This window comes from Nematostella vectensis, chromosome 14, assembly GCF_932526225.1.
Source record: "Nematostella vectensis chromosome 14, jaNemVect1.1, whole genome shotgun sequence".
NCBI lineage: Eukaryota > Metazoa > Cnidaria > Anthozoa > Actiniaria > Edwardsiidae > Nematostella > Nematostella vectensis.
In genome coordinates this window covers 13172622-13197752 of record NC_064047.1, presented here as the reverse complement: position 1 = coordinate 13197752, position 25131 = coordinate 13172622, and the positions used below count along the sequence as shown (strand labels likewise).

Sequence of the window (25131 nt, the reverse complement as noted above, 5' to 3'; positions counted from 1 at the left end):
CTAGTTTTCATCCAGGGTACAAATAAATCAATTGTACTAAATTACTCATTGAATTGCACATGGGAATTGATCATATCAAAATCACAAAAAAGCAACAATATCGGTTGATGAGAGATAGTTTGATATATAGATTGATAAGAATACCATTTTGGAAAATACAATGTGAGGATCATTTGAGTACTAACTTCTTTTTTCTTGAAATGTGATCCTCATCCTTTATTGCACAGAACCAATCCTTTCTTTTACATCACACATCCCTTCTACTATACTAGCCATCCTTTCTTACACACCACCCATCCCTTTTCGTATATTAGCCATCCTTTCTTACACACCACCCATCCCTTTTCGTATACTAGCCATCCTTTCTTACACACCACCCATCCCTTTTCGTATACTAGCCATCCTTTCTTACACACCACCCATCCCTTTTCGTATACTAGCCACCCTTGCTTATACACCACCCATCCCTTTTCGTATACTTGCCATCCTTTCTTACACACCACCCATCCCTTTTCGTATACTAGCCATCCTTTCTTACACACCACCCATCCCTTTTCGTATACTAGCCATCCTTTATTACACACCACCCATCTCTTCTAGTATACTAGCCATCCCTTCTTACACACCACCCATCCCTTCGAGTATACTAGCCACCCTTTCTTACACACCACCCATCCCTTCTAGTATACTAGCCACAGCCTAGTCCCAGGCGTTCTTACCAGGTTTCCTGTGCTCAGAGATAAACCGTGAGGTACTCTGGGGGCTGGGGAGATGGTTTCCTGTGACATCACAACTCTTACGATCCACAGGAAACCCGATAAGAACGCCTGGGACTAGGCTGTAATAGCCACTCTTTCTTACACACCAAGTACTTTCCGATGAGCACTCTCGGGGCGAAGGCAATAGTTAGCCACGCCCGTCGCATCAACGCATGTGCGGCGTTGGTTTCACCGGTGAAAACCGATTACTCGTGACTCTCGCGAACGAAGACGCCCCGCACATTGCCTCCGGCAAATGGGTAAGCGGCCGCTTACCCTTCCCTGATTGCAGGTCCTTCTCGAGACAGGTGTCTCCAAAGGCGGGTCGCTAAACTGCCTTTCCTGAATAAACAGGTCTTCCTCGGCATTAAGGATTCACCCGGGCTACCAGGCTTGGGTAATTCACCTTAAGAGTCTTTGGGTGGAATACCAGTGCCGTAAAGGGCGCGAAATATTGGAGGGGCACAATACAGAAACAAGAAAATATTGGGGGGCACAGCCACGCCCGAACAGGTCATTTCCTTATAATTTTTGAAAATATTTGGGGGAGGGGGGGGACGTGCCCAGGCCCTGAATACCGTGACGAAGGACGGGCACCGGAAACATCACATCACGAAAATAGAGACATTTAGCACCGCGTTTTTTCTCGGAAACCTCTGGGTGTCACGTGACAAGTTTGCAGGCTGCGGTTCGCGTTTTGACCGTCTAGCGGTGATTTACCTCAGCAGTTTTCCCCTCAAATTTTCTAAGAGCTCACGTTTGAGACCATGAATAAGTGTTCTTAATCATTTGACTCTTGAAATAATATATTTTCATCGACAATTTGCACAATGTTCTTAACTACGTATCCGCCAGTACGTCAAATCGCAAACCGTTTACGGTTTACCGCGGTTTGCCGTTTGCGTTTAATTCTGAAAACGCGATGCTAAATGTCTAGGGTGCGTCCAAAGCGCTAGAACAAGTTTAAAAGAACAAGTTTAAAAGCGACAAAAATTACGCTGTTACCAGGAAAAAAACGATTTTCTAATGGTTTGCAATAATTTATTTTCTTTACAATATATACACACAGATCGGCACTACACAAAGCATACCGGTTAAAGGGTTAAAGAGCGACAGTCAAGCGCATATTTGTATTTGTTCTCATCCAAAACTGAAAGTCATTTACCAATCGAACATATCACGGCCGCTTTCTCGCTTTCTCAATTCGCCGATAGAAATGTATCAAACGGCCATCTGCATTCTCGCACATGGCGGCTGACGGAGACTTTTTAAATTTAAAAGATATGGCAACCCATTAGGGATAGATATACCACCTCTCCCGAGATTCTGACTGCTATTCTTTGATGACCAAGAAAACAAAGTTGTTTTATCAGGACAGGTTTGTATGTGAAATAAGCGAACTAGGCGAACAGTCTGATCTACTCGGGCGAGGCGTGTGTTCTTTATCGGCGAACTGTCGGGTGTATTCCGTCAGAAGTTTGGGCGCGAGTTCTTCATCGGAGAACTGTGGGGTCTATTCGGGCAAAAGGTTGTCCCCGAGTTCTTCATCGGCGAACTGTCGGGTCTATTCAGGCAGAAGGTCGTCCCCGAGTTCTTCATTGGAGAACTGTGGGGTCTATTCGGGCAAAAGGTTGTCCCCGAGTTCTTCATCGGCGAACTGTCGGGTCTATTCAGGCAGAAGGTCGTCCCCGAGTTCTTCATCGGAGAACTGTGGGGTCTATTCGGGCAAAAGGTCGTCCCCGAGTTCTTCATCGGCGAACTGTCGGGTCTATTCAGGCAGAAGGTCGTCCCCGAGTTCTTCATCGGAGAACTGTGGGGTCTATTCGGGCAAAAGGTCGTCCCCGAGTTCTTCATCGGCGAACTCGTCCTCTTGGGGCTGGTGACGCTGGCGGCCTGCTGTCTTGGGACGAGGCGGGGCCTCACCCAGGGGGTCAGCGTACGTAGCGTCTGTGTTAATACAAAGGAGAATTTAGAAAGTGAACACCACGGCGGCACCACTTTACATGCAATGACGGCGGCAACACTTTAAATGTAATGACAGGATTTGTCTAGTTGGAAGACTCTAGCGATACCAAACGACAACACGATTCTCTGTTTGTGTTTCCCAATCAGACCAAATGAAACTTCTTTATACTATCAGAATCGCCTTCTGTTTTTATCCTTTGTCTTACAGCATTAAAGGTACTTAGGTAGGTTTATCTAAAAAATATATTTTTTCATGTTCTGCCGTCTATCTGATAATGGCGCCCAACTTAAAAGTCACTACAGGTTGATGACGTCTTACTACTGCTCTTTCAATCAAAGACGTTTGTCCGACAGATGTAACGCTTATAATAGTATAGATATACTGACCGACTTCCTTTGGGCTTGATATCCTGTATGAATCATCGGTGTCCGCTAAGGCGGCCCGGACGCGTCCGGACCGTGGAGCCGTGCTGCTACCTGTCCGGCTATTCTGTCCGCTGTTGATGCGTCCCTCTGCGAGAGAAGAATTAGGAATTACATTATTTGGGAATACATCAGTCATCTTGCTAATACCCCATAATAACGAGGGTTCCCGTGATAACGAGGGTCAGGAGTGTGCCCGTAATAACGAGGTTCAGGAGGGTTCCCGTGATAACGAGGGTCAGGAGGGTTCCCGTGATAACGAGGGTCAGGAGGGTTCCCGTGATAACGAGGGTCAGGAGTGTGCCCGTAATAACGAGGTTCAGGAGTGTGCCCACGATAACGAGGGTAAATAGCGTGCCCGTTATAACGCGGGGCAGGAGTGTGCCCGTGATAACGAGGGTCAGGAGTGTGCCTGTGATAACGAGGGTCAGGAGTGTGCCCGTGAGAACGAGGGTAAAGATGTTGCCCGTAACAACGCTTGGTTGCTGGCTGTATCAAGGCATTGTACATACGGACTTACCGCTGTCCGCGCTGTTGTTTCTTGAGCCCGCGGCACCGGGTCGACTGGCACTACCGCTGCGAGCGCTACCCTTACGGCTTGTACCACTGTTAGCTCGCTGCAAAATAAAATACATTACAAAATACGAAACGTAGCACATATAACCTAGTATAGACGAAACTCTCGAGCTTGGGCGTGAAAATAGTAAGTTCAGGACTCAAACCTTCCTTCCTTTATTCAATCGGTTACTACTCTCACTGGCGTTACTCTAGCCTCCTCCGCAGGCGTCTCGAGTGATTTGGGAAAAAGGCTCTATTTCGATTTCGGGCTTCCTGTGGCGTGTTCAAAAAAGAATGGGGGCCTAGTTCCGGTTCAACTCGCCACAGGAACCCCAATTAAAAAAAAAACATTGCAATATTACAGAAACACTCGAGATGGCTGCGGAGGCAAGGGTTACCCGTAATAATAGCGAAATTAGAAATTAGGACAATCTCCACAGGCAACCCGCGTCTCTTACCTGCTGTTTCAACTCTCGCGCTTTCTCGGCTTTCTTGAGCTTTTGCGCATACTCCTGCACGTCCTTGAGCCCGAGATCCGTACAGATCCGCACAAGGAACTTTAGACACTCCACGTTATCCGGGAACTTTTGGTGGATGCCCTTATACGTTTCTAAGGCTTGTTGGTAGTTGCCTGAAAAAAAAGCGGGAAAATTTTAGGTGCTGGTATTTAGTTGAAAAAGAGCGGGAAAATTTTAGGTGCTGGTAGTTAGTTGAAAAAGAGCGGGAAAATTTTAGGTGCTGGTAGTTAGTTAAAAAAGAGCGGGAAAATTTTAGGTGCTGGTAGTTAGTTGAAAAAGAGCGGGGAAATTTTAGGTGCTGGTAGTTAGTTTAAAAAGAGCGGGAAAAATTTAGGTGTCATCATGCAAACTGCAAAACGTGTAACGGGAACTTACCACTCCGACGGTAACAGCTAGCTATCATCAACTGCCATTTGACTTCGTTTGGTCTAGAGATAGAGACGTTATTATTGCAAAATCACCAAACGTCTAAAGTACCACTACCAGTTAGCGATCTCTTCTAATTCTGTGCAAAAAAGGCTAAATTTCGGATTTCTCATGAAATATTTTTGCAGGTGAATTGAAACAATTTTTTCGCAGAGTAAAAAAATGTATTGTCCACTGCGTTTTCATTTGAAAGGAGAAATTTGCAAACCACGCTATTTATCGATATCTTCAAGAAACTCAACCACCGAGATGAGGCAGGTGAGTGGTGAAGCCATCCCAGGGTACTTACTGAATAACGGCGGCCCTCTCAAAGTAGTGTATAGCCTTTTCGCAGAACTGGGAGTCGATATAGTATGCTCCGAGCCACGATATGATCTCGATATTGGACGGGAAGTAGCGGTAAGACTAGACGGAAATAAAGAAAAAAAAGCCAGATTGAATAAAGATAATAGAAAGTCTTGGGTTAAGAAGCCTTTACAGTCTTAGGCACGCATTCTTCCCCACCCCTACCCCCTGAAGGGCGCCAACTGGAGTACGACGGTGACTGAATCAGACAGAAGGATAGTGGAGGCAAGGAGCGCAGTGCTTTACCTCATAGTGGTACTGGAACGCCTGGGACTTGTCTTGCTCGTTGTCGTAAATCTCACCGAGTTTGGCAAGGATGGAGGGGTCAGTTGGTACCACTGACACCAACTGCATGTACCTGGAATACCAAAGACAGGTGAATAGTCAAAAGTGACGATAACAAAAATATGACAATGACAATGAAAATGGTACTGCTGAAGATGATAAAATTGACGACGAAGTTGGTGATGATCAAAATGATGATGATGATGTGATGATGATGGTGGTGATAATGACGATGATCAAAATGATAATGGTGATAATCATGATGATCAAAATGGTGACTTTGATGATGATGATGAAGATTGTACTGGTTAAGATGGTGGATGATGATGACAACATTGACTATGATGTTGTTGATGACAATAATGGCCGGCATCAAGAACATGATGTGATGACAAAGTGACATTATTGTTCATATTCCTATTAATGTTGACATCACTGGCTCGAAGGTATGGCCGGCATTAAGAACATGATGTTATGACAAAGTGATATTGTTGTTAATATTCCTATTAAAGTTGATATCACTGGCTCGAAGTTACTAATATCACTTCGGGAACAACAATAAGAAATATCAACATAAACTCGAAAAGCCTACTAGAACAACAGATCTCTCACCATTCGGTAGCTTGATTCATATCTTCAAGATGCTCATATCTGAATAATGTGCAGTAAAGGAACTATAATACATAGCTTAATCTAGGTATGCTGTAGCTTAAAACCAATAAGGGTTTGGTTACAGTGTCCTGGTAGCAGAGCGCCCTTGCAAATAAGAAAAGTTTTCTTCCTTACACATTCTATACCTTAGAGAGGGCACTAATTAAAGAGCTTATTTACTATTGCCATGCACAAACGTCGTATTTTACATGAGCCACATTTAATGCAAATGTCTGCAAATGAAGATAAAACAACGCACCTGGTTCATTTGCATTAATTTGCGTAGAATGCGTTTCATGGATAACACAACGTTTGAATTTAGCCTAAGGAAATCGGACATGTCCGGACATTCGGAAACACGTAAGGATACATGTTTGCCAGTTGGTAAAGGACCTGAGGGTGGTTACGCAGAATAGCGTGAAGCTTGGTGAAGCAGTCAAGAGCTTCTTCATATTGGCCAAGCTTCTTGAACACAAGCCCTGCAGACAAAGCACTGATAGATCACTCACTGACTGATCACTTACTGACAGACCAATTTAACGTGCAAACTTTAAACATGGACCTGTGTGCAAAGAGTGACAGAATTGTTAAGGAAGACGTGGGACAAGGCTCAAATAATGCTGTGAGCCTGAAGGTGGACTGTTTTGATCAAACTCTACCCAGTACAGCCTGAGCATGGTGCGATATGCAAGGTGTGTGGCAGGTCCAGGCTTGTAACGTGGTTTTTTTCTTTTTAATAGGTTTGGACATACACACAAATATGTAGAAGACAACTAATTTCGTAGTATGTTTTTTTGTATATGTGTGCGCTTAGCGCTTCATGGCAATTGCTATTTTTACTACGCTTTTTCGCTACGCTTCAGTGTTTGTTATTGAGTGTAAGCGCTACAATAAAATATTACATGCCTAGAGTCTACCACGAAAACCTAACGGTTAATTTAGGCTCTAGGCATTCCCTTTCACTGAAAATTTGTTATACCTTATTTAAAAAAAACACAGAATTATTATAATATTTTAAGGCAAATACTTATACGCCAAACTCAGGTACATAATGGAAATGCAAAATAAATATTGTATTGTATTGTTCCAAAAAACTTTGTTTTCCGTACTTCATCGTGCAATCAAGAGGTAGTTTTAAGTGGTGATGTTGCTTCTACAGTATAGCATACCTAAGTTGAATAGTGCTTCTGTGCACGTTGCCTCTACATTGTAGGCCTCTTGGTAGAATTCGCGTGCTTTCTCATATTCCCCTTGAGAGTAGAGACAGTTGCCTTTGTTCACCAGGGCTGGGCACAAAATAATAATAGAAAAGATAGCACTTCTCTTTGAACAAAGCTTGGGCTATGGAATGCCATTTGTAATATATTTTTTTTTTACCAGTTTTACACAATACACTCCAATATCTTGGTTAATCATAAACGTTTATATAGCATATATCATCGTTTATATACAGTTGAAACAATAGCAATACTACACTTCTAAAGCAGAGTGTCTGACCCAAAAAATCAAGAAATGGCAGGACACGGTGACCACCTCTAAATATTTTAATACTATTTTAATTTTTTAATACTATTTTATAATACTTCAATACAACAGGTAAACCAACCGGCTGGGTTGTATCTGTCTGCTTGCATTGCAAGCTCTGCATACTTGTCGGCTTGGGATAGTTCATTTTCCTGGGGAAAAAGATTGTAATAAAAAGGGGTTCTGGATACTGTACATGCACTATTTTGAGAACGAGGTTGGTTGCTCGAACTTGTATCATACATCAAAGATTTGTGAACCATGTAAGGGACGTTGAAATGGTAGATCATTTGTCTATCTGTCTATCCAGTCTCCTTTTGTCTATCTATGTATCCAATCTGGCCATCTGTCTGTCTATGTATCCAGTCTGACATTCTGTCTATCTATGTATCCAGTCCGACTTTCTGTCTATCTATGTATCCAGTCTGACCTTCTGTCTATCTATGTATCCAGTCTGACTTTCTGTCTGTCTATGTATCCAGTCTGACCTTCTGTCTGTCTATGTATCCAGTCTGACCTTCTGTCCATCAATGTATCCAGTCTGGCCTTCTGTCTATCTATGTATCCAGTCTGACTTTCTGTCTATCTATGTATCCAGTCTGACCTTCTGTCTATCTATGTATCCAGTCTGACCTTCTGTCTATCTATATATCCAGTCTGACTTTCTGTCTGTCTATGTATCCAGTCTGACTTTCTGTCTGTCTATGTATCCAGTCTGACTTCCTGTCTGTCTATGTATCCAGTCTGACTTCCTGTCTGTCTATGTATCCAGTCTGACCTTCTGTCTGTCTATGTATCCAGTCTGACTTTCTGTCTATCTATGTATCCAGTCTGACCTTCTGTCTATCTATGTATCCAGTCTGACCTTCTGTCTATCTATGTATCCAGTCTGACTTCCTGTCTGTCTATGTATCCAGTCTGACTTCCTGTCTGTCTATGTATCCAGTCTGACTTCCTGTCTGTCTATGTATCCAGTCTGACCTTCTGTCTATCTATGTATCCAGTCTGACCTTCTGTCTATCTATGTATCCAGTCTGACTTTCTGTCTATCTATGTATCCAGTCTGACCTTCTGTCTATCTATGTATCGAGTCTGACCTTCTGTCTATCTATGTATCCAGTCTGACCTTCTGTCTGTCTATGTATCCAGTCTGACTTCCTGTCTGTCTATGTATCCAGTCTGACCTTCTGTCTGTCTATGTATCCAGTCTGACTTTCTGTCTATCTATGTATCCAGTCTGACCTTCTGTCTATCTATGTATCCAGTCTGACTTTCTGTCTGTCTATGTATCCAGTCTGACTTTCTGTCTGTCTATGTATCCAGTCTGACTTCCTGTCTGTCTATGTATCCAGTCTGACTTCCTGTCTGTCTATGTATCCAGTCTGACCTTCTGTCTGTCTATGTATCCAGTCTGACTTTCTGTCTATCTATGTATCCAGTCTGACCTTCTGTCTATCTATGTATCCAGTCTGACCTTCTGTCTATCTATGTATCCAGTCTGACCTTCTGTCTATCTATGTATCCAGTCTGACTTCCTGTCTGTCTATGTATCCAGTCTGACTTCCTGTCTGTCTATGTATCCAGTCTGACTTCCTGTCTATCTATGTATCCAGTCTGACCTTCTGTCTATCTATGTATCCAGTCTGACCTTCTGTCTATCTATGTATCGAGTCTGACCTTCTGTCTATCTATGTATCCAGTCTGACCTTCTGTCTATCTATGTATCCAGTCTGACCTTCTGTCTATCTATGTATCCAGTCTGACTTTCTGTCTATCTATGTATCCAGTCTGACCTTCTGTCTATCTATGTATCCAGTCTGACCTTCTGTCTATCTATGTATCCAGTCTGACCTTCTGTCTATCTATGTATCCAGTCTGACCTTCTGTCTATCTATGTATTCAGTCTGACCTTCTGTCTATCTATGTATCCAGTCTGACCTTCTGTCTATCTATGTATCCAGTCTGACCTTCTGTCTATCCATGTATCCAGTCTGACTTTCTGTCTATCTATGTATCCAGTCTGACTTCCTGTCTGTCTATCCCTAGACATGCCACTGAGGGTTTATCTCTTACCAGAAAGTAGAGGAAGGACAGGTTGGTAGCTGCCGTTGATTGCACCTTAGAGTCCTTCTTTTCAAAGCCCTTGAGGCACTCCACAGCCTTGGACAAGTCTTTCTGCTTGAGGTACGTCACTGCCTTGGTGATCTCTATCTCATTAGCCAGCTCGACATACGGTGACACTTTCACACACTCTATACACCTAGACACAGGGAAGAAATGATAAGCCACCAAGAATAAGCCTGTACAACACATTTCATACCTCCATATGCTCTATACACCTTGATAATAAAAATGATAACTTTGCAAGGAAGCTGTATGTATCTCAAAAATTGGCACAAAGATCCTATTAAATGAAGGATAAAAGAATGGCTTTTTCCTTAACACATGGAACTTGCACCAGTAAGTTACTGCAAAGAACGTCTCAAAAGCATAAGTTAGACTAGAGCTTGGTTGGTGCTGTGTGTGTGTAAGAGTACCTACCAGTCAAATCCAGCAGCAAATGTATTCTCAATAGCAGGAGCAATCAGCTTGGCAGCACTCATGATGTATTTCTCTGCCTGTGATTTTCTACAAACAATAAGCCACAATAAGATTTCACTGTTCGGTTTTTAGTTTTTAGGCTATAATAAAAGCCGTAACTTAGCTACTATAAGAGCTCAGTTGCACCTTTTTCTTTCAATGTTCCTCAGCTTGTCATTCCTGATTATTTCTAGAATCAGCATGTGTTGGTCGTCATCCTGCAAACATAGTAATTATAGACATTATTATCATAGTCAACATCATCATTCTCACAGACATAATCGTGATAGTCATCATCATCATCATAATAATTATTATAGTCATTATCATCATAGGCATCATCATCTTCATAGACATCATCATAGTCATTATCATAGTCATTATCATCATAATTATAATCATCATAGTCATTATTATCATAGTCATCATTATCATAGTCATTATCATCATAATTATAATCATCATAGTCATTATCATTATTATAGTCTTTATCATACTGAGCGTTTTGCATGTATCTTACTTACAGGAGTAGAAACATATTTGTCCTCGTCATCCACCCCCAGGTTGGTGGTCAGTAGTTTCTGGAAGGTCTTCTTCATCTTTTCGCGGTCACCCAGTCCATAGTAGCACAGGATGAGATTGAAGCCTGTCTGGAAATTTGCCTTCTCTCCCATTATGTGTTCAAATGATGTAACAGCATCGCTGTACTGACCCATCTTGACAAAGGCAATGCCGATGTTCTGCATGATTTTGATTCTGGATTTGAATGACAATTGTTGTTGATAAATAATTGAATAAATCAACAGCTTACCTCCATGTTTTTCCCTGCGCTTTATTTTTTTGTTTGGGACTAAAGAGTATGATAGTTATTAAGACTTTAACCTGAGTGTGACGTCTGTACATAAAGTCTTTAATGGATTTTTGCTACAGACTAGGGTAACAAGGCTAATAGTTTCCTTGTGTGTATTTGACACTTGGTCTAGCGCCATGTGGTAATATTTGATAGCCTAATGTATGGGTACCTCATTTCCTTGTGTGTATTTGGCACTTGGTCTAGTGTCATGCGGTAATGTTTGATAGCCTAATGTATGGGTACCTCATTTCCTTGTGTGTATTTGGCACTTGGTCTAGTGCCATGCGGTAATGTTTGATAGCCTAATATATGGGTACCTCATTTCCTTGTGTGTATTTGGCACTTGGTTTAGCGCCATGTGGTAATATTTGATAGCCTAATGTATGGGTACCTCATTTCCTTGTGTGTATTTGGCACTTGGTCTAGTGCCATGCGGTAATGTTTGATAGCCTAATGTATGGGTACCTCATTTCCTTGTGTGTATTTGGCACTTGGTCTAGTGCCATGTGGTAATGATTGATAGCCTATGGGTATGTACCTCATTTCCTTGTGTGTATTTGGCACTTGGTCTAGCGCCATGTGGTAATATTTGATAGCCTAATGTATGGGTACCTCATTTCCTTGTGTGTATTTGGCACTTGGTCTAGTGCCATGCGGTAATGTTTGATAGCCTATGGGTATGTACCTCATTTCCTTGTGAGTATTTCGCACTTGGTCTAGTGCCATGCTGTAATGTTTGATAGTCTATGGGTATGTACCTCATTTCCTGTGAGTATTTGCCACTTGGTCTAGCGCCATGCGGTAATGTTTGATAGCCTATGGGTATGTACCTCATTTCCTTGTGAGTATTCGGCACTTGGTCTAGCGCCATGCGGTAATGTTTGATAGCCTATGGGTATGTACCTCATTTCCTTGTGAGTATTTCGCACTTGGTCTAGTGCCATGCTGTAATGTTTGATAGCCTATGGGTATGTACCTCATTTCCTTGTGAGTATTCGGCACTTGGTCTAGCGCCATGCGGTAATGTTTGATTGCTTGTGGGTATGTACCTCATTTCCTTGTGAGTATTCGGCACTTGGTCTAGCGTCATGCGGTAATGTTTGATTGCTTGTGGGTATGTACCTCATTTCCTTGTGTATTTAGCACTTGGTCTAGCACCATGCGGTAATGTTTGATAGCCTATGGGTATGTACCTCATTTCCTTGTGAGTATTCGGCACTTGGTCTAGCACCATGGGGTAATGTTTGATTGCTTGTGGGTATGTACCTCATTTCCTTGAGAGTATTCGGCACTTGGTCTAGCGCCATGCGGTAATGTTTGATTGCTTGTGGGTATGTACCTCATTTCCTTGTGTGTATTTGCCACTTGGTCTAGCGCCATGCGGTAATGTTTGATAGCCTATGGGTATGTACCTCATTTCCTTGTGAGTATTCGGCACTTGGTCTAGCGCCATGCGGTAATGTTTGATTGCTTGTGGGTATGTACCTCATTTCCTTGTGAGTATTCGGCACTTGGTCTAGCGCCATGCGGTAATGTTTGATTGCTTGTGGGTATTTCTTCTGCTCAAAATAGATGTTGCCCATGTTGACCCGGAGCCTCCCTATACATGAAAAAACAGCAATAAAAAATTGCCACAAATAATGAAAATTGTGCGAAAGTATATATATGTACTGTATATGCATTGTATGTATAACAATGTGATAATAAAGGATCATCAGATACTTTGAATATTTCAGGGAGGATGCACAAATGCCCCCATCAATAAAAAAAAATCAAGCTTCAAAAGCAGCATCAAACCCAGTATTGTCAATACTATCCTTTCCCAATGTGAAAACTATGGCTGGTATCCTGTGTACAGTATGTGTTGGGTATCTATGACTGGTATCCTGGGTACAGTATGTGTTGGGTATCTATGACTGTTATCCTGTGTACAGTATGTGTTGGGTATCTATGACTGGTATCCTGTGTACAGTATGTGTTGGGTATCTATGACTGGTATCCTGGGTACAGTATGTGTTGGGTATCTATGACTGGTATCCTGTGTACAGTATGTGTTGGGTATCTATGACTGGTATCCTGGGTACAGTATGTGTTGGGTATCTATGACTGGTATCCTGGGTACAGCATGTTTTGGTATCTATGACTGTTATCCTGTGTACAGTATGTGTTGGGTATCGTTGACTGGTATCCTGGGTACAGTATGTTTTGGTATCTATGACTGTTATCCTGTGTACAGTATGTGTTGGGTATCTATGACTGTTATCCTGTGTACAGTATGTGTTGGGTATCTATGACTGGTATCCTGGGTACAGTATGTGTTGGGTATCTATGACTGGTATCCTGGGTACAGCATGTGTTGGGTATCTATGACTGGTATCCTGGGTACAGTATGTGTTGGGTATCTATGACTGGTATCCTGGGTACAGTATGTGTTGGGTATCTATGTCTGTTATCCTGTGTACAGTATGTGTTGGGTATCTATAACTGGTATCCTGGGTACAGTATGTGTTGGGTATCTATGACTGGTATCCTGGGTACAGTATGTGTTGGGTATCTATGACTGGTATCCTTGGTACAGTATGTGTTGGGTATCGTTGACTGGTATCCTGGGTACAGTATGTGTTGGGTATCGTTGACTGGTATCCTGGGTACAGTATGTGTTGGGTATCTATGACTGGTATCCTGGGTACAGTATGTGTTGGATATCTATGACTGGTATCCTGGGTACAGTATGTGTTGGGTATCGTTGACTGGTATCCTGGGTACAGTATGTGTTGGGTATCGTTGACTGGTATCCTGGGTACAGTATGTGTTGGGTATCTATGTCTGTTATCCTGGGTACAGTATGTGTTGGGTATCTATGACTGGTATCCTGGGTACAGTATGTGTTGGATATCTATGTCTGTTATCCTGTGTACAGTATGTGTTGGGTATCTATGTCTGTTATCCTGGGTACAGTATGTGTTGGGTATCTATGACTGGTATCTTGTGTACAGAATGTGTTGGATATCTATGACTGGTATCCTGGGTACAGTATGTGTTGGGTATCTATGACTGGTATCCTGGGTACAGTATGTGTTGGATATCTATGTCTGTTATCCTGTGTACAGTATGTGTTGGGTATCTATGTCTGTTATCCTGGGTACAGTATGTGTTGGGTATCTATGACTGGTATCTTGTGTACAGTATGTGTTGGGTATCTATGACTGGTATCTTGTGTACAGTATGTGTTGGGTATCTATGACTGGTATCCTGGGTACAGTATGTGTTGGGTATCTATGACTGGTATCTTGTGTACAGTATGTGTTGGGTATCTATGACTGGTATCCTGGGTACAGAATGTGTTGGGTATCTATGACTGGTATCCTGGGTACAGTATGTGTTGGGTATCTATGTCTGTTATCCTGGGTACAGTATGTGTTGGGTATCTATGACTGGTATCCTGGGTACAGTATGTGTTGGGTATCTATGTCTGTTATCCTGTGTACAGTATGTGTTGGGTATCTATGTCTGTTATCCTGGGTACAGTATGTGTTGGGTATCTATGACTGGTATCTTGTGTACAGTATGTGTTGGGTATCTATGACTGGTATCCTGTGTACAGTATGTGTTGGGTATCTATGTCTGGTATCCTGTGTACAGTATGTGTTGGGTATCTATGACTGGTATCTTGTGTACAGTATGTGTTGGGTATCTATGACTGGTATCCTGTGTACAGTATGTGTTGGGTATCTATGACTGGTATCCTGTGTACAGTATGTGTTGGGTATCTATGACTGTTATCCTGTGTACAGTATGTGTTGGGTATCTATGACTGGTATCCTGGGTACAGTATGTGTTGGGTATCTATGACTGTTATCCTGTGTACAGTATGTGTTGGGTATCTATGTCTGGTATCCTATGTACAGTATGTGTTGGGTATCTATGACTGTTATCCTGGGTACAGTATGTGTTGGGTATCTATGTCTGTTATCCTGGGTACAGTATGTGTTGGGTATCTATGACTGGTATCCTGTGTACAGTATGTGTTGGGTATCTACGACTGGTATCCTGTGTACAGTATGTGTTGGGCATCTATGACTGGTATCCTGGGTACAGTATGTGTTGGGTATCTATGACTGGTATCCTGTGTACAGTATGTGTTGGGTATCTATGTCTGTTATCCTGTGTACAGTATGTGTTGGGTATCTATGACTGGTATCCTGTGTACAGTATGTGTTGGGTATCGTTGACTGGTATCCTGGGTACAGTATGTGTTGGGTATCTATGTCTGTTATCCTGTGTACAGTATGTGTTGGGTATCTATGACTGGTATCCTGGGTACAGTATGTGTTGGGTATCTATGACTGGTATCCTGGGTATGTGCCTATCCATATTATCTCACTTGATGTGTTGGGTGCATTATCTAACCTGCATTGCTGAACATCTTGTTCTTGACTATAACTTGGTACGTGTTGAGGGCTTCGTTGTAGTTCTTGTTCGCATGGTACTGATTGGCCAGGTTGAACAGCACCTAACACAACATACAGAAATGAGCTTATGTAGGGGAGGCAAACAAAACAAATTAACCTGTCAACCATTATAGTATCCTTAGCACATTTCTTTAATGTAATGAGGCTATTACATAAAAAAAACAGTTGTACATAAAAGATCAAAATTGTACACTGTAACACATCAAAGATACTGTACAGTAACACTAGACCACAGTCTGGGATTGTCGGAGCACTTGTGTTATGCACAGTACATAGCAACAGATTGGCCAGGAAGCTGGTACTTACTGAGTATGTAAGGTCTAGGTTGATCTGTTCACTCAGTGCAGTCTGCTCTCGTTGTCTACAAAGGGATCTCTCCTTCCTGCCTGCTTCCTTCGCCTTTTCCAATGCCTGTGAGGTCATAGAGAAAGAAGTGTTGAGAACAACATGACTGGAGATACTAATAAAGAAACAACATTCTTTTACAATGGTCATCAGTTTCTTGCATTCTGGTACCTTCAGGGTAAAATTAACACATCCTAGATTTTGGCTTTTTCAGGGAATTTTGCCCTGATTATCCTTCAGGGTAAAATGAACACATCCTAGATTTTGGCTTTTTCAGGGAATTTTGCCCTGATAATCCTTCAGGGTGAAATGAACACATCCTAGATTTTGGCTTTTTCAGGGAATTTTGCCCTGATTATCCTTCAGGGTGAAATGAACACATCCTAGATTTTGGCTTTTTCAGGGAATTTTGCCCTGGTTATCCATCAGGGTGAAATGAACACATCCTAGATTTTGGCTTTTTCAGGGAATTTTGCCCTGATTATCCTTCAGGGTGAAATGAACACATCCTAGATTTTGGCTTTTTCAGGGAATTTTGCCCTGATTATCCTTCAGGGTGAAATGAACACATCCTAGATTTTGGCTTTTTCAGGGAATTTTGCCCTGATTATCCTTCAGGGTGAAATGAACACATCCTAGATTTTGGCTTTTTCAGGGAATTTTGCCCTGGTTATCCATCAGGGTGAAATGAACACATCCTAGATTTTGGCTTTTTCAGGGAATTTTGCCCTGATTATCCTTCAGGGTGAAATGAACACATCCTAGATTTTGGCTTTTTCAGGGAATTTTGCCCTGATTATCCTTCAGGGTAAAATGAACACATCCTAGATTTTGGCTTTTTCAGGGAATTTTGCCCTGGTTATCCATCAGGGTGAAATGAACACATCCTAGATTTTGGCTTTTTCAGGGAATTTTGCCCTGATTATCCTTCAGGGTAAAATGAACACATCCTAGATTTTGGCTTTTTCAGGGAATTTTGCCCTGATTATCCTTCAGGGTAAAATGAACACATACTAGATTTTGGCTTTTTCAGGGAATTTTGCCCTGATTATCCTCATGATGAACAATAAACACCAGACACAACTAAAAATTCCAATTGACACTTTACAAAGTCACATTTTTTTCTTTCTAAGTACTGCTCCTTGCTTGATATGAAATGAGCTTATTCAAAAACATTTTCTATTCATGTTTAAGGAACAGTACACCTAGTCAGATCTAGGTAATGTTATTAAAATTCAAATCAAAAGTGACTGTTAAAATGACTTCTTTTTATTGATTGCCTTGATCAATAATTGGTGTGGCAGTAACAGCAAATTGCATAACTTACAAGTCCAAGCTGTCCGGCAGCATTAGCAAAACAACTCTCCTCAATCAACTCATTGACCTTTTTCTCAAGTTGTTTCACTTTCTCCTCAGGGCTATAACATAGAATTAGGGACAAATATGGGTTAAAGACATCTTCAGTAAAACACTTAATATTAGTTTACTTAAACAACTTAGCATGGTAAAACATTATTTATGGACCACACCATGTGCTGTGTTGTTATTTTAATAAAACTTTTTATTTCCTATAGAAGAGAGCTTTGCTGGAAGTGTTCTCTCAACCCATCTCACAGTGATTTATGAAACCCCTTCAATGCTCCCTAGAACTCAGAAGCACATGACACTATATCATACTTCAGGGTTACCTAACCCCTAGGGATGGGGCAAGCCCATGGCAAAAGTGCCTGAGGAACGCTAGGCAACCAGCCTTATTGATACTCTAAAGAGGGTTGTTGGGGGAGTCTCTACTACTGGTATGCCTGTAATGTTCATGTTTGACGGGAAGAATGGGATCCAAGGTATGCCTGTGGCTGAAATGAGTAACGTATAACAATTTGAGTTGAACAGTGTGAAATACCTATCTTCTGCCTTAGTCTCTAATGGTGGGGCGGGTCCTCGTGTCTGGTTAAAGGGGTCAAATTGGCCGCCCCCTGCACTACCTGTAGGGAGGCAAACAAGAACAGAGATGAAAGAGTACGTTGGCAATGATGTTCTGCTGTTCTAAAGACATTAAACATTTTTTCAATAAGAAATGTATCATGATGGAGATCTTATTCTAAAAGTATCATCTCATGTTTTAAGTAATAACCTTAAAACAAGTTCGGTACTTCAGACAGTACATGCAAAGATTAATTATTCTGGTGAAACTTGAACTGGTACCTTTGCTTGTGTACAAAGCAGACCGCACAGCAGTCATGGGTCGAGCTTGGGTGGTGTCCTGAGCAATAAAAAGGCATACACACTAATAGACACGAGAATAGCAGTAATCACCTCCAAGACAGGACTGAGTTTAGCATGATTTTGTGACAGCTAAACTATATACAAAAAGCTAAAGAGACAAGGATAAAGCAATAATCAACACTTCTTGCCTCTGCCCCTTATTTGGTTAATAATTTTTTGTAAGCAGTACTTGTAAACAGTACTTGTAAACAGTACTTATGTATAGCTTTAATTCTAATGCAATTTAGGCACAAGCAAAAAAATATTTTCATTTTAACAGCTATTAGACAGTTGTTATACAGTTAATATGATCCACACATTATGCTCAATACTCTTGATTTTTTTACTATTGTAACTTACAGCAGCAATTCCTGTGGTCGGCCTTCCCATGGAAGAGCCCGGAACAAACCCTTTTGCCTTCTGAAATAAAAATATTGTATAAAGTTAGCTGGCTCATAGGATTACTTTGCTCTATGCCACTGGAATGCCAAATAATGTGATTTAGGGTTAAGCATTATTGCATTCTAAATTGCTTACACAATGTCAAGTCTGCAGACGTTTAAAATTGTTTATTTACAATCAACCAAGCCCTTAACCAAAACAACAACGAAATAAAATTGATCATTTATTTGAACCTATGAGGCAACAAAGTATATGGTACATACAAAATATTGATTCTTTCAGAACAACCATTTTAGAAATACTTTAGGTATATATAAGTAAACATTGCTTCTCTCTGATAAGAAATATAGAAACACATACAAAACATTGTTTCTTTCAGAACAACCATTTTAGAAATACTTTAGGTGTATAAAAGTAAACATTGCTTCTCTCTGATTAGAAATATAGAAACTAAACATTGAGTTCAATGTAGGTATAAACAGAAAGAAGCTAGTCTCATCCAAGCGTTTATTCTTACCGCTGTAACAGGGACAATTTTGGCAGTTTTCTGAAATGAAAGAGGATAATAACAGTTATAACCTTTCAAAGAATTTACACAAATTAGTATATAGATAACAGGGGCGTAGCCAGAGGGGGTGGCCCCATCCTTCTAGCAGCAAAAAATGCCTTGAAAGGGCCTTTGGGCCCACTTCTGTTAAAAATCTTGGTTATGCCACAGGATGATATGATGTCCAAACTTAGCCCAACCTGGACTCATTTTATATTCACAATGTATAGATACTATTTCTGAGTCAATTCCACTCTGAACACTTTCCCATTTAAAAATGTACTTTCCCATTTAAATGTGTACTTTTGCGAGAGCGTTGTTTTCACGTCCTCAAAACGCGGGTCAACCAATCAGAGACCGTCACTTCAATAGCCTTAATTCAACGCATCTGGAGAACGCCAGTCAGCCAATGAAATGATCTTGAAATTTGAGCCTTCGTGATTCCGCGTTCTTCGACGCGACTTGACCAATCACACGGAATCATTCTTATCCCGCAAAAAGGTCAATACAAATAGCCTTCTGTCAACATATGCAGATTGCCGGTGATAACGATAATTAACGCGGACTAGGGGTCAGAAGAGATCAAATGGAGAAGATGACTTTAGAAAATAAAAGGAGTAGCCTTACATCTTCAAAACTACGTATAGTACTCGAACTTTAACAAGTCATTAAACAAGCTATTTCTAAAACCAACACCAAGGACACTCGAATTGGCTTACCCTAGTAATGACCTTTTTCTTCTTTGCACAGCTCTCCCAGAATCTCTTTTCGCTATACCAAATATGTCATGTCTTTCTGTGAACAATTCACCAAGTGGGTATTTTTAGTGTTCCCAGGTCGGACTAATCATACTTGATCTCAATGAACCAAAGACTTGTGATGGCGCGAAACGAAATTGGCGCCCTTTTAGTCCCGTGGCTTGGCTCGATCACGGCTGTATCCAGCCCAAATTTGTCTGCATCCAAATCAAATATTGTTCTTTTTGCCGTCGGTTTCATCCAAGAATGACCCATTCGTATTGTTCTCATTATAAAAAGATGCAGGAGAGAAATCTTCTAGCTCACGCTGCACATGATGCCGTGTAACACGAGATCTCAGGGTATGGAATGAATTGATAAACAATTTACTGTTTCAACAGATTCGGATTATACAGCAAATCAAAGTGCGTTTTCGAACGCAGAACGTGCAATCTGTAATATAGGTGAACTCGAAAAATACCATCGTGTTTCGAAGCAATCACATACGGAAAACCCCTTTAATAAAGCAAACCTCTAACTACTGAAACATCTCACCGAAACGTGAAAGAGGAAGATAGTATACAACATCATCATTTATTGCAAGGAGAACGAATAAAAGCCAATCACATTCCCAATCAGTGCGTTTGCAGACGCAACGAGTGTCTAGGATCGATTTACAAAGCTACATAGGCATGGAAAGCCGGTAAAAATTTTAGTGTACTATGTATCTAAAGTGACTAGCCTTTAAACAATATATCGGCGTTTTCTTACTTTGTAAGTCAAGCACGCAAAATGTTTTGTTCATTTCACAGAGATCGGACATAGCCATGCGTTATACTTCTCGATAGACACTCAAGAGTAGGCTTTGAAAACAAACCGGAAACTGTGCGTTTTAAAGACGCAGGCTAGTCAATAGTGTGAAAGAATCTAATTTTCGGTACGAGAAACACATTATGACGTTTGTAATTGGTTGTTAGAAGACGAGGTTGATACAACTTTCTTATTCAAACATCAAAAGCAAGCTGTTATAAGTTGATTTACGTCTAGTTATGTGCTTTAGGAAAGCACCCGACTCCGGGACAGATGGAGCACCAAAGGTTGAGCTCTCTGTTGGTGGTCATATGATATGATTAAAAAACTGCCATCTTGTAAGCTAGGAGATAAGGCCCGAACAAACCGGAAAGTGTGCGTTTTAAAGACGCAGGCTAGTCAATAGTGTAGAAGAATCTAATTTTCAGTACAAGAAACACATGGCGCTTGTAATTGCTTGTAAGAACATGATATAATTTTTCTTGTTCAAACATCAAAGCAAGCTGTTATTAGTTGATTTATAGTTGATTTACGTCTTTAAAGCTAGTTATGTGCTTTTGGTTTGCTTAATTTTGGGTATAAGTTCATAATATTTCCTACATTCATGTCACCTTCCTGGGTTTACATTCAAAGTAGTGGACTACAATTTATTTCATTGAGCATTTTTGTCTATAGTTTGGTGAGCTTGAGTATAAGCAGGGTATAAATAACAATGTCAAGTAATTTATCCCTTAGGATAAAACCAATCGCATGTCTATTAGTGCGTTCGAAAATGCAACGGTCTAGATATTCATGCAAGCACGAGATCAAGAGACAGATATAGGCATGGAAAGCCAGTGAAAATATTATATCCTCGCAAACTTTAAACACCGCCAGATTACTATTTTCCAAAAGTAGTTGTTTATCCGAGAACTAGACATTTTGTTGCCAATAAACAGTGAACAATACGCTCTGAGAATAAAGCCGATGTTCTGGGATGTTGGCGCGTTCTAGAGACCCCTTTTAGGGGTAGCGATGAGTAAGTTCGAGATTTGCCGAGGCGCCGAGACCGCGTTTTAGAATCCGAGCCCGAGACTTTAAGTCAAATTTCGGAATCCGTGTCCGAGCTTTTACTAGCTTGTGTTCGGACATCAGATAACTTGCTCGAGGTATGTCATAAACATTAGTTGAAAAAGAATAGCTAGAGCGGAAAGGCTTAAGACTCGAGACTCGAAAAAGAGGGAAACCCTTAGCAGTAACAACATAAAACAGATCGCGTTTAACAGAGACTCCGAGAACGTGGAACAAAAAGAGGCTCCAAGATCCTAAAATGTCGTGGGGAAAAACGAGACTTCGAGACTTCCGTAAAAACGCCGAGATTCCGAGACTTTGCGAAATTTTTGCGAGATTTTCGAAATTTTAAGGTACCCATCGTTACCCCTTACGTATATTACAGATTGCACGTTCTTTTTGCAATTGGTTCCCTCCAAGAATGACCCATTCGTATTGTTCTCATTATAAAAAGATCCTCTAGCTCACGCTGCACATGATGCCGTGTAACACAAGATCTCAGGGTATGGAATGAATTGATAAACAATTTGCTGTTGTTGCAATTAAATATTGACAGATTCTGATTATACAGCAAATCAAAACGTAGCAAGTGCGTTTTCGAACGCAGAAACGTACAATCTGTAATATAGGTGAACTCGAAAAATACCATCATGTTTCGAAGCAACCACAACTTGAGTAAATAGCCGCGGGTATATGTGCTGGGGCTGCCACGTGCTAACTTTGTCAAGTTGAAAAAATGTAACACCAAGCTGTAATATCCGACTGTCCCTATGCATGAATCTACGATACTGTAGGATGATAATAGGCTAAATTCTTTTAAACAGATTATCTGTTCAAATCTTTTGATTTTTCTCTAGAATTATATTGATGCGCTCTTTTGCTCGACTGGTGTGCAAAGAGCAAAGCTCCCTAGCTCGGGCCTTATCTCCTAGCTTACAAGATAGCAGTTTGTTAATCATATCATATGACCACCAACAGAGAGCTCAACCTTTGGTGCTCCATCTGTCCCGGAGTCGGGTGCTTTCCCAAAGCACATAACTAGACGTAAATCAACTTATAACAGCTTGCTTTTGATGTTTGAATAAGAAAGTTTTATCAACCTCGTCTTCTAACAACCAATTACAAACGCCATAATGTGTTTCTCGTACCGAAAATTAGATTCTTTCACACTATTGACTAGCCTGCGTCTTTAAAACGCACAGTTTCCGGTTTGTTTTCAAAGCCTACTCTTGAGTGTCTATTGAGAAGAAAATATAACGCATGGCTATGTCCAATCTCTGTGAAATGAAGAAAACATTTTGCTTGCTTGACTTACAAAGTAAGAAAACGCCGATATATTGTTTAAAGGCTAGTCACTTTAGATACATAGTACACTAAAATTTTTACCGGCTTTCCATGCCTATGTATCTTTGTAAATCGATCCTAGACACTCGTTGCGTCTGCAAACGCACTGATTGGTAATGTGATTGGCTTTTATTCGTTCTCCTTGTAATAAATGATGATGTTGTATACTATCTTCCTCTTTCACGTTTCGGTAAGATGTTTCAGTAGTTAGAGGTTTGCTTTATTAAAGGGGTTTTTCGTATGTGATTGCTTCGAAACACGGTGGTATTTTTCGAGTTCACCTATATTACAGATTGCACGTTCTGCGTTCGAAAACGCACTTTGATTTGCTGTATAATCCGAATCTGTTGAAACAGTAAATTGTTTATCAATTCATTCCATACCCTGAGATCTCGTGTTACACGGCATCATGTGCAGCGTGAGCTAGAAGATTTCTCTCCTGCATCTTTTTATAATGAGAACAATACGAATGGGTCATTCTTGGATGAAGCCGATGGCAAAAAGAACAATATTTGATTTGGATGGCAGACAAATTTGGGCTGGATACAGCCGTGTTCGAGCCAACGGGACTAAAAGGGCGCCAATTTCGTTTCGCGCCATCACAAGTCTTTGGTTCATTGAGATCAAGTATGATTAGTCCGACCTGGGAACACTAAAAATACCCACTTGGTGAATTGTTCACAGAAAGACATGACATATTTGGTATAGCGAAAAGAGATTCTGGGAGAGCTGTGCAAAGAAGAAAAAGGTCATTACTAGGGTAAGCCAATTCGAGTGTCCTTGGTGTTGGTTTTAGAAATAGCTTGTTTAATGACTTGTTAAAGTTCGGGTACTATACGTAGTTTTGAAGGCTACTCCTTTTATTTTCTAAAGTCATCTTCTCCATTTGATCTCTTCTGACCCCTAGTCCGCGTTAATTATCGTTATCACCGGCAATCTGCATCTGTTGACAGAAGGCTATTTGTATTGCCCTTTTTGCGGGATAAGAATGATTCAGTGTGATTGGTCAGGTCGCGTGGAAGAACGCGGAATCACGAAGGCTCAAATTTCAAGATCATTTCATTGGCTGACTGGCGTTTTCCAGACGCGTTGAATTAAGGCTATTGAAGTGACGGTCTCTGATTGGTTGACCCGCGGTTTGAGGACGTGAAAACAACGCTCTCGCAAAAGTACACATTTAAATGGGAAAGTACATTTTTAAATGGGAAAGTGTTTCTGATAACTTTAACTCCCTAGTAATTCTAATAGCTTTTTGTCTTTAGTCTCTCACTGTACATGAATCCATATGCCATTCCACTACCCCATCTTCCCAATATCACGCTAATAAGAAATCTAAAATTTAGTAGTGAGGGCTGCAAACACAAGATGTGCTAAAAACACATTTTTCTTTTAAAATGCGGATTAATCCATGTCATCACATTGCTGTCGTAAATTATAGATCCCTAATACCAGAGTACCACTCCAAGGATAAAAACAAAAAACTACCAATTTCTTCAACCTATTACACATGAAAATAGTACTATCTTGGATAGTGAGTTAACAGTAACGATCGAAAACTATCGACGTTTTTTGCTTCAAGTAAGATTATCGGGTTTTGTTTTCCTTGTTAATTTTCTGGTATTGTGATAGTGATTATAAGTACTCACCACTCCTGGCCGATGTCCATGGCTCGTTTTTATTGCTTGTTGAAATCCTTCGTCTTCATCGAGATTCTAACCAAAATATATCAAACCAAACAACTTCAAGAAAGTGTTGATTCATTCGGTCTGATTCTCATCATAACATTGTCAACTTAATTAACTATGCGCTATTTACTGTGTAACATGGATCATTCCCATTAATTCCAAGCTGTATTAAGGTTCGAAATAATGTTCTCGGTTATTGAACACTGAAAATAAATGATCAAATAAAAACAAAAATGGCGGCCTTTTCCCTCGAACTGTCTGTAACTAACGTTACCTCTGTATCAAAAGCCGGGTCATATTCGTTATATCCACCATAAATATCCTCGTCTTCATCTTGTCCTACTAAATGTACGCCACCAAGCATCCTGGTATTCTATGGTTTAAGCCGCAACGTTTAAAATATCGTGGAAATTTAGCTTAGACTATTTTCGTTCAAATATATGCAGTTGCCATCAACAAATTTATCACCCAGCATGCTTCGCGCCGGGCTCGTCCCACAATGCAAAGAGGGAGGGGATCTCAACACAGGTCACCCAGTGTTCCTTGGTGGAAATTTGCCCACTTCAAAATGGCGGCCGGCTAATTATTCCA

At 40.9% G+C, this 25131-nt stretch overlaps 1 protein-coding gene and 2 long non-coding RNA genes across 5 annotated transcripts; 1 reads left to right on the top strand and 2 right to left on the bottom strand.

Moving 5' to 3' along the window:
* Positions 1 to 1782: 1782 nt before the first annotated feature.
* On the bottom strand, positions 1783 to 25022 carry LOC116610629 (intraflagellar transport protein 88 homolog). 2 transcript variants are annotated; one of them, XM_048721940.1, is made up of 26 exons: positions 24815 to 25022; positions 24502 to 24567; positions 18885 to 18914; positions 18326 to 18385; positions 17906 to 17963; positions 17604 to 17685; positions 17031 to 17121; positions 15665 to 15769; positions 15297 to 15399; positions 12372 to 12486; positions 10558 to 10789; positions 10181 to 10251; positions 9995 to 10081; positions 9527 to 9713; positions 7536 to 7605; positions 7099 to 7215; positions 6300 to 6408; positions 5891 to 5929; positions 5240 to 5351; positions 4938 to 5053; positions 4598 to 4650; positions 4163 to 4335; positions 3667 to 3763; positions 3111 to 3236; positions 2620 to 2705; positions 1783 to 2517 (listed from the first exon to the last, which is right to left on the bottom strand). In XM_048721940.1, exons 1-26 carry the CDS (start codon positions 24902 to 24904, stop codon positions 2476 to 2478), a joined length of 2517 nt encoding a protein of 838 aa, XP_048577897.1. In that variant the 5' UTR covers positions 24905 to 25022; the 3' UTR covers positions 1783 to 2475. The 2 variants fall into 2 exon arrangements, with proteins under 2 accessions (XP_048577897.1, XP_048577896.1); XM_048721939.1 differs by having other exon boundaries at positions 1783 to 2705.
* On the bottom strand, positions 19656 to 23290 carry LOC125559863. Its single transcript, XR_007306558.1, has 2 exons — positions 23239 to 23290; positions 19656 to 19709 (listed from the first exon to the last, which is right to left on the bottom strand). It is a non-coding gene; the product is annotated as an uncharacterized LOC125559863 (long non-coding RNA).
* On the top strand, positions 19707 to 23593 carry LOC125559862. 2 transcript variants are annotated; one of them, XR_007306556.1, is made up of 2 exons: positions 19707 to 20013; positions 23540 to 23593. It is a non-coding gene; the product is annotated as an uncharacterized LOC125559862 (long non-coding RNA). The 2 variants fall into 2 exon arrangements; XR_007306557.1 differs by lacking the exon at positions 19707 to 20013 and adding an exon at positions 20337 to 21864.
* Positions 25023 to 25131: the final 109 nt, after the last annotated feature.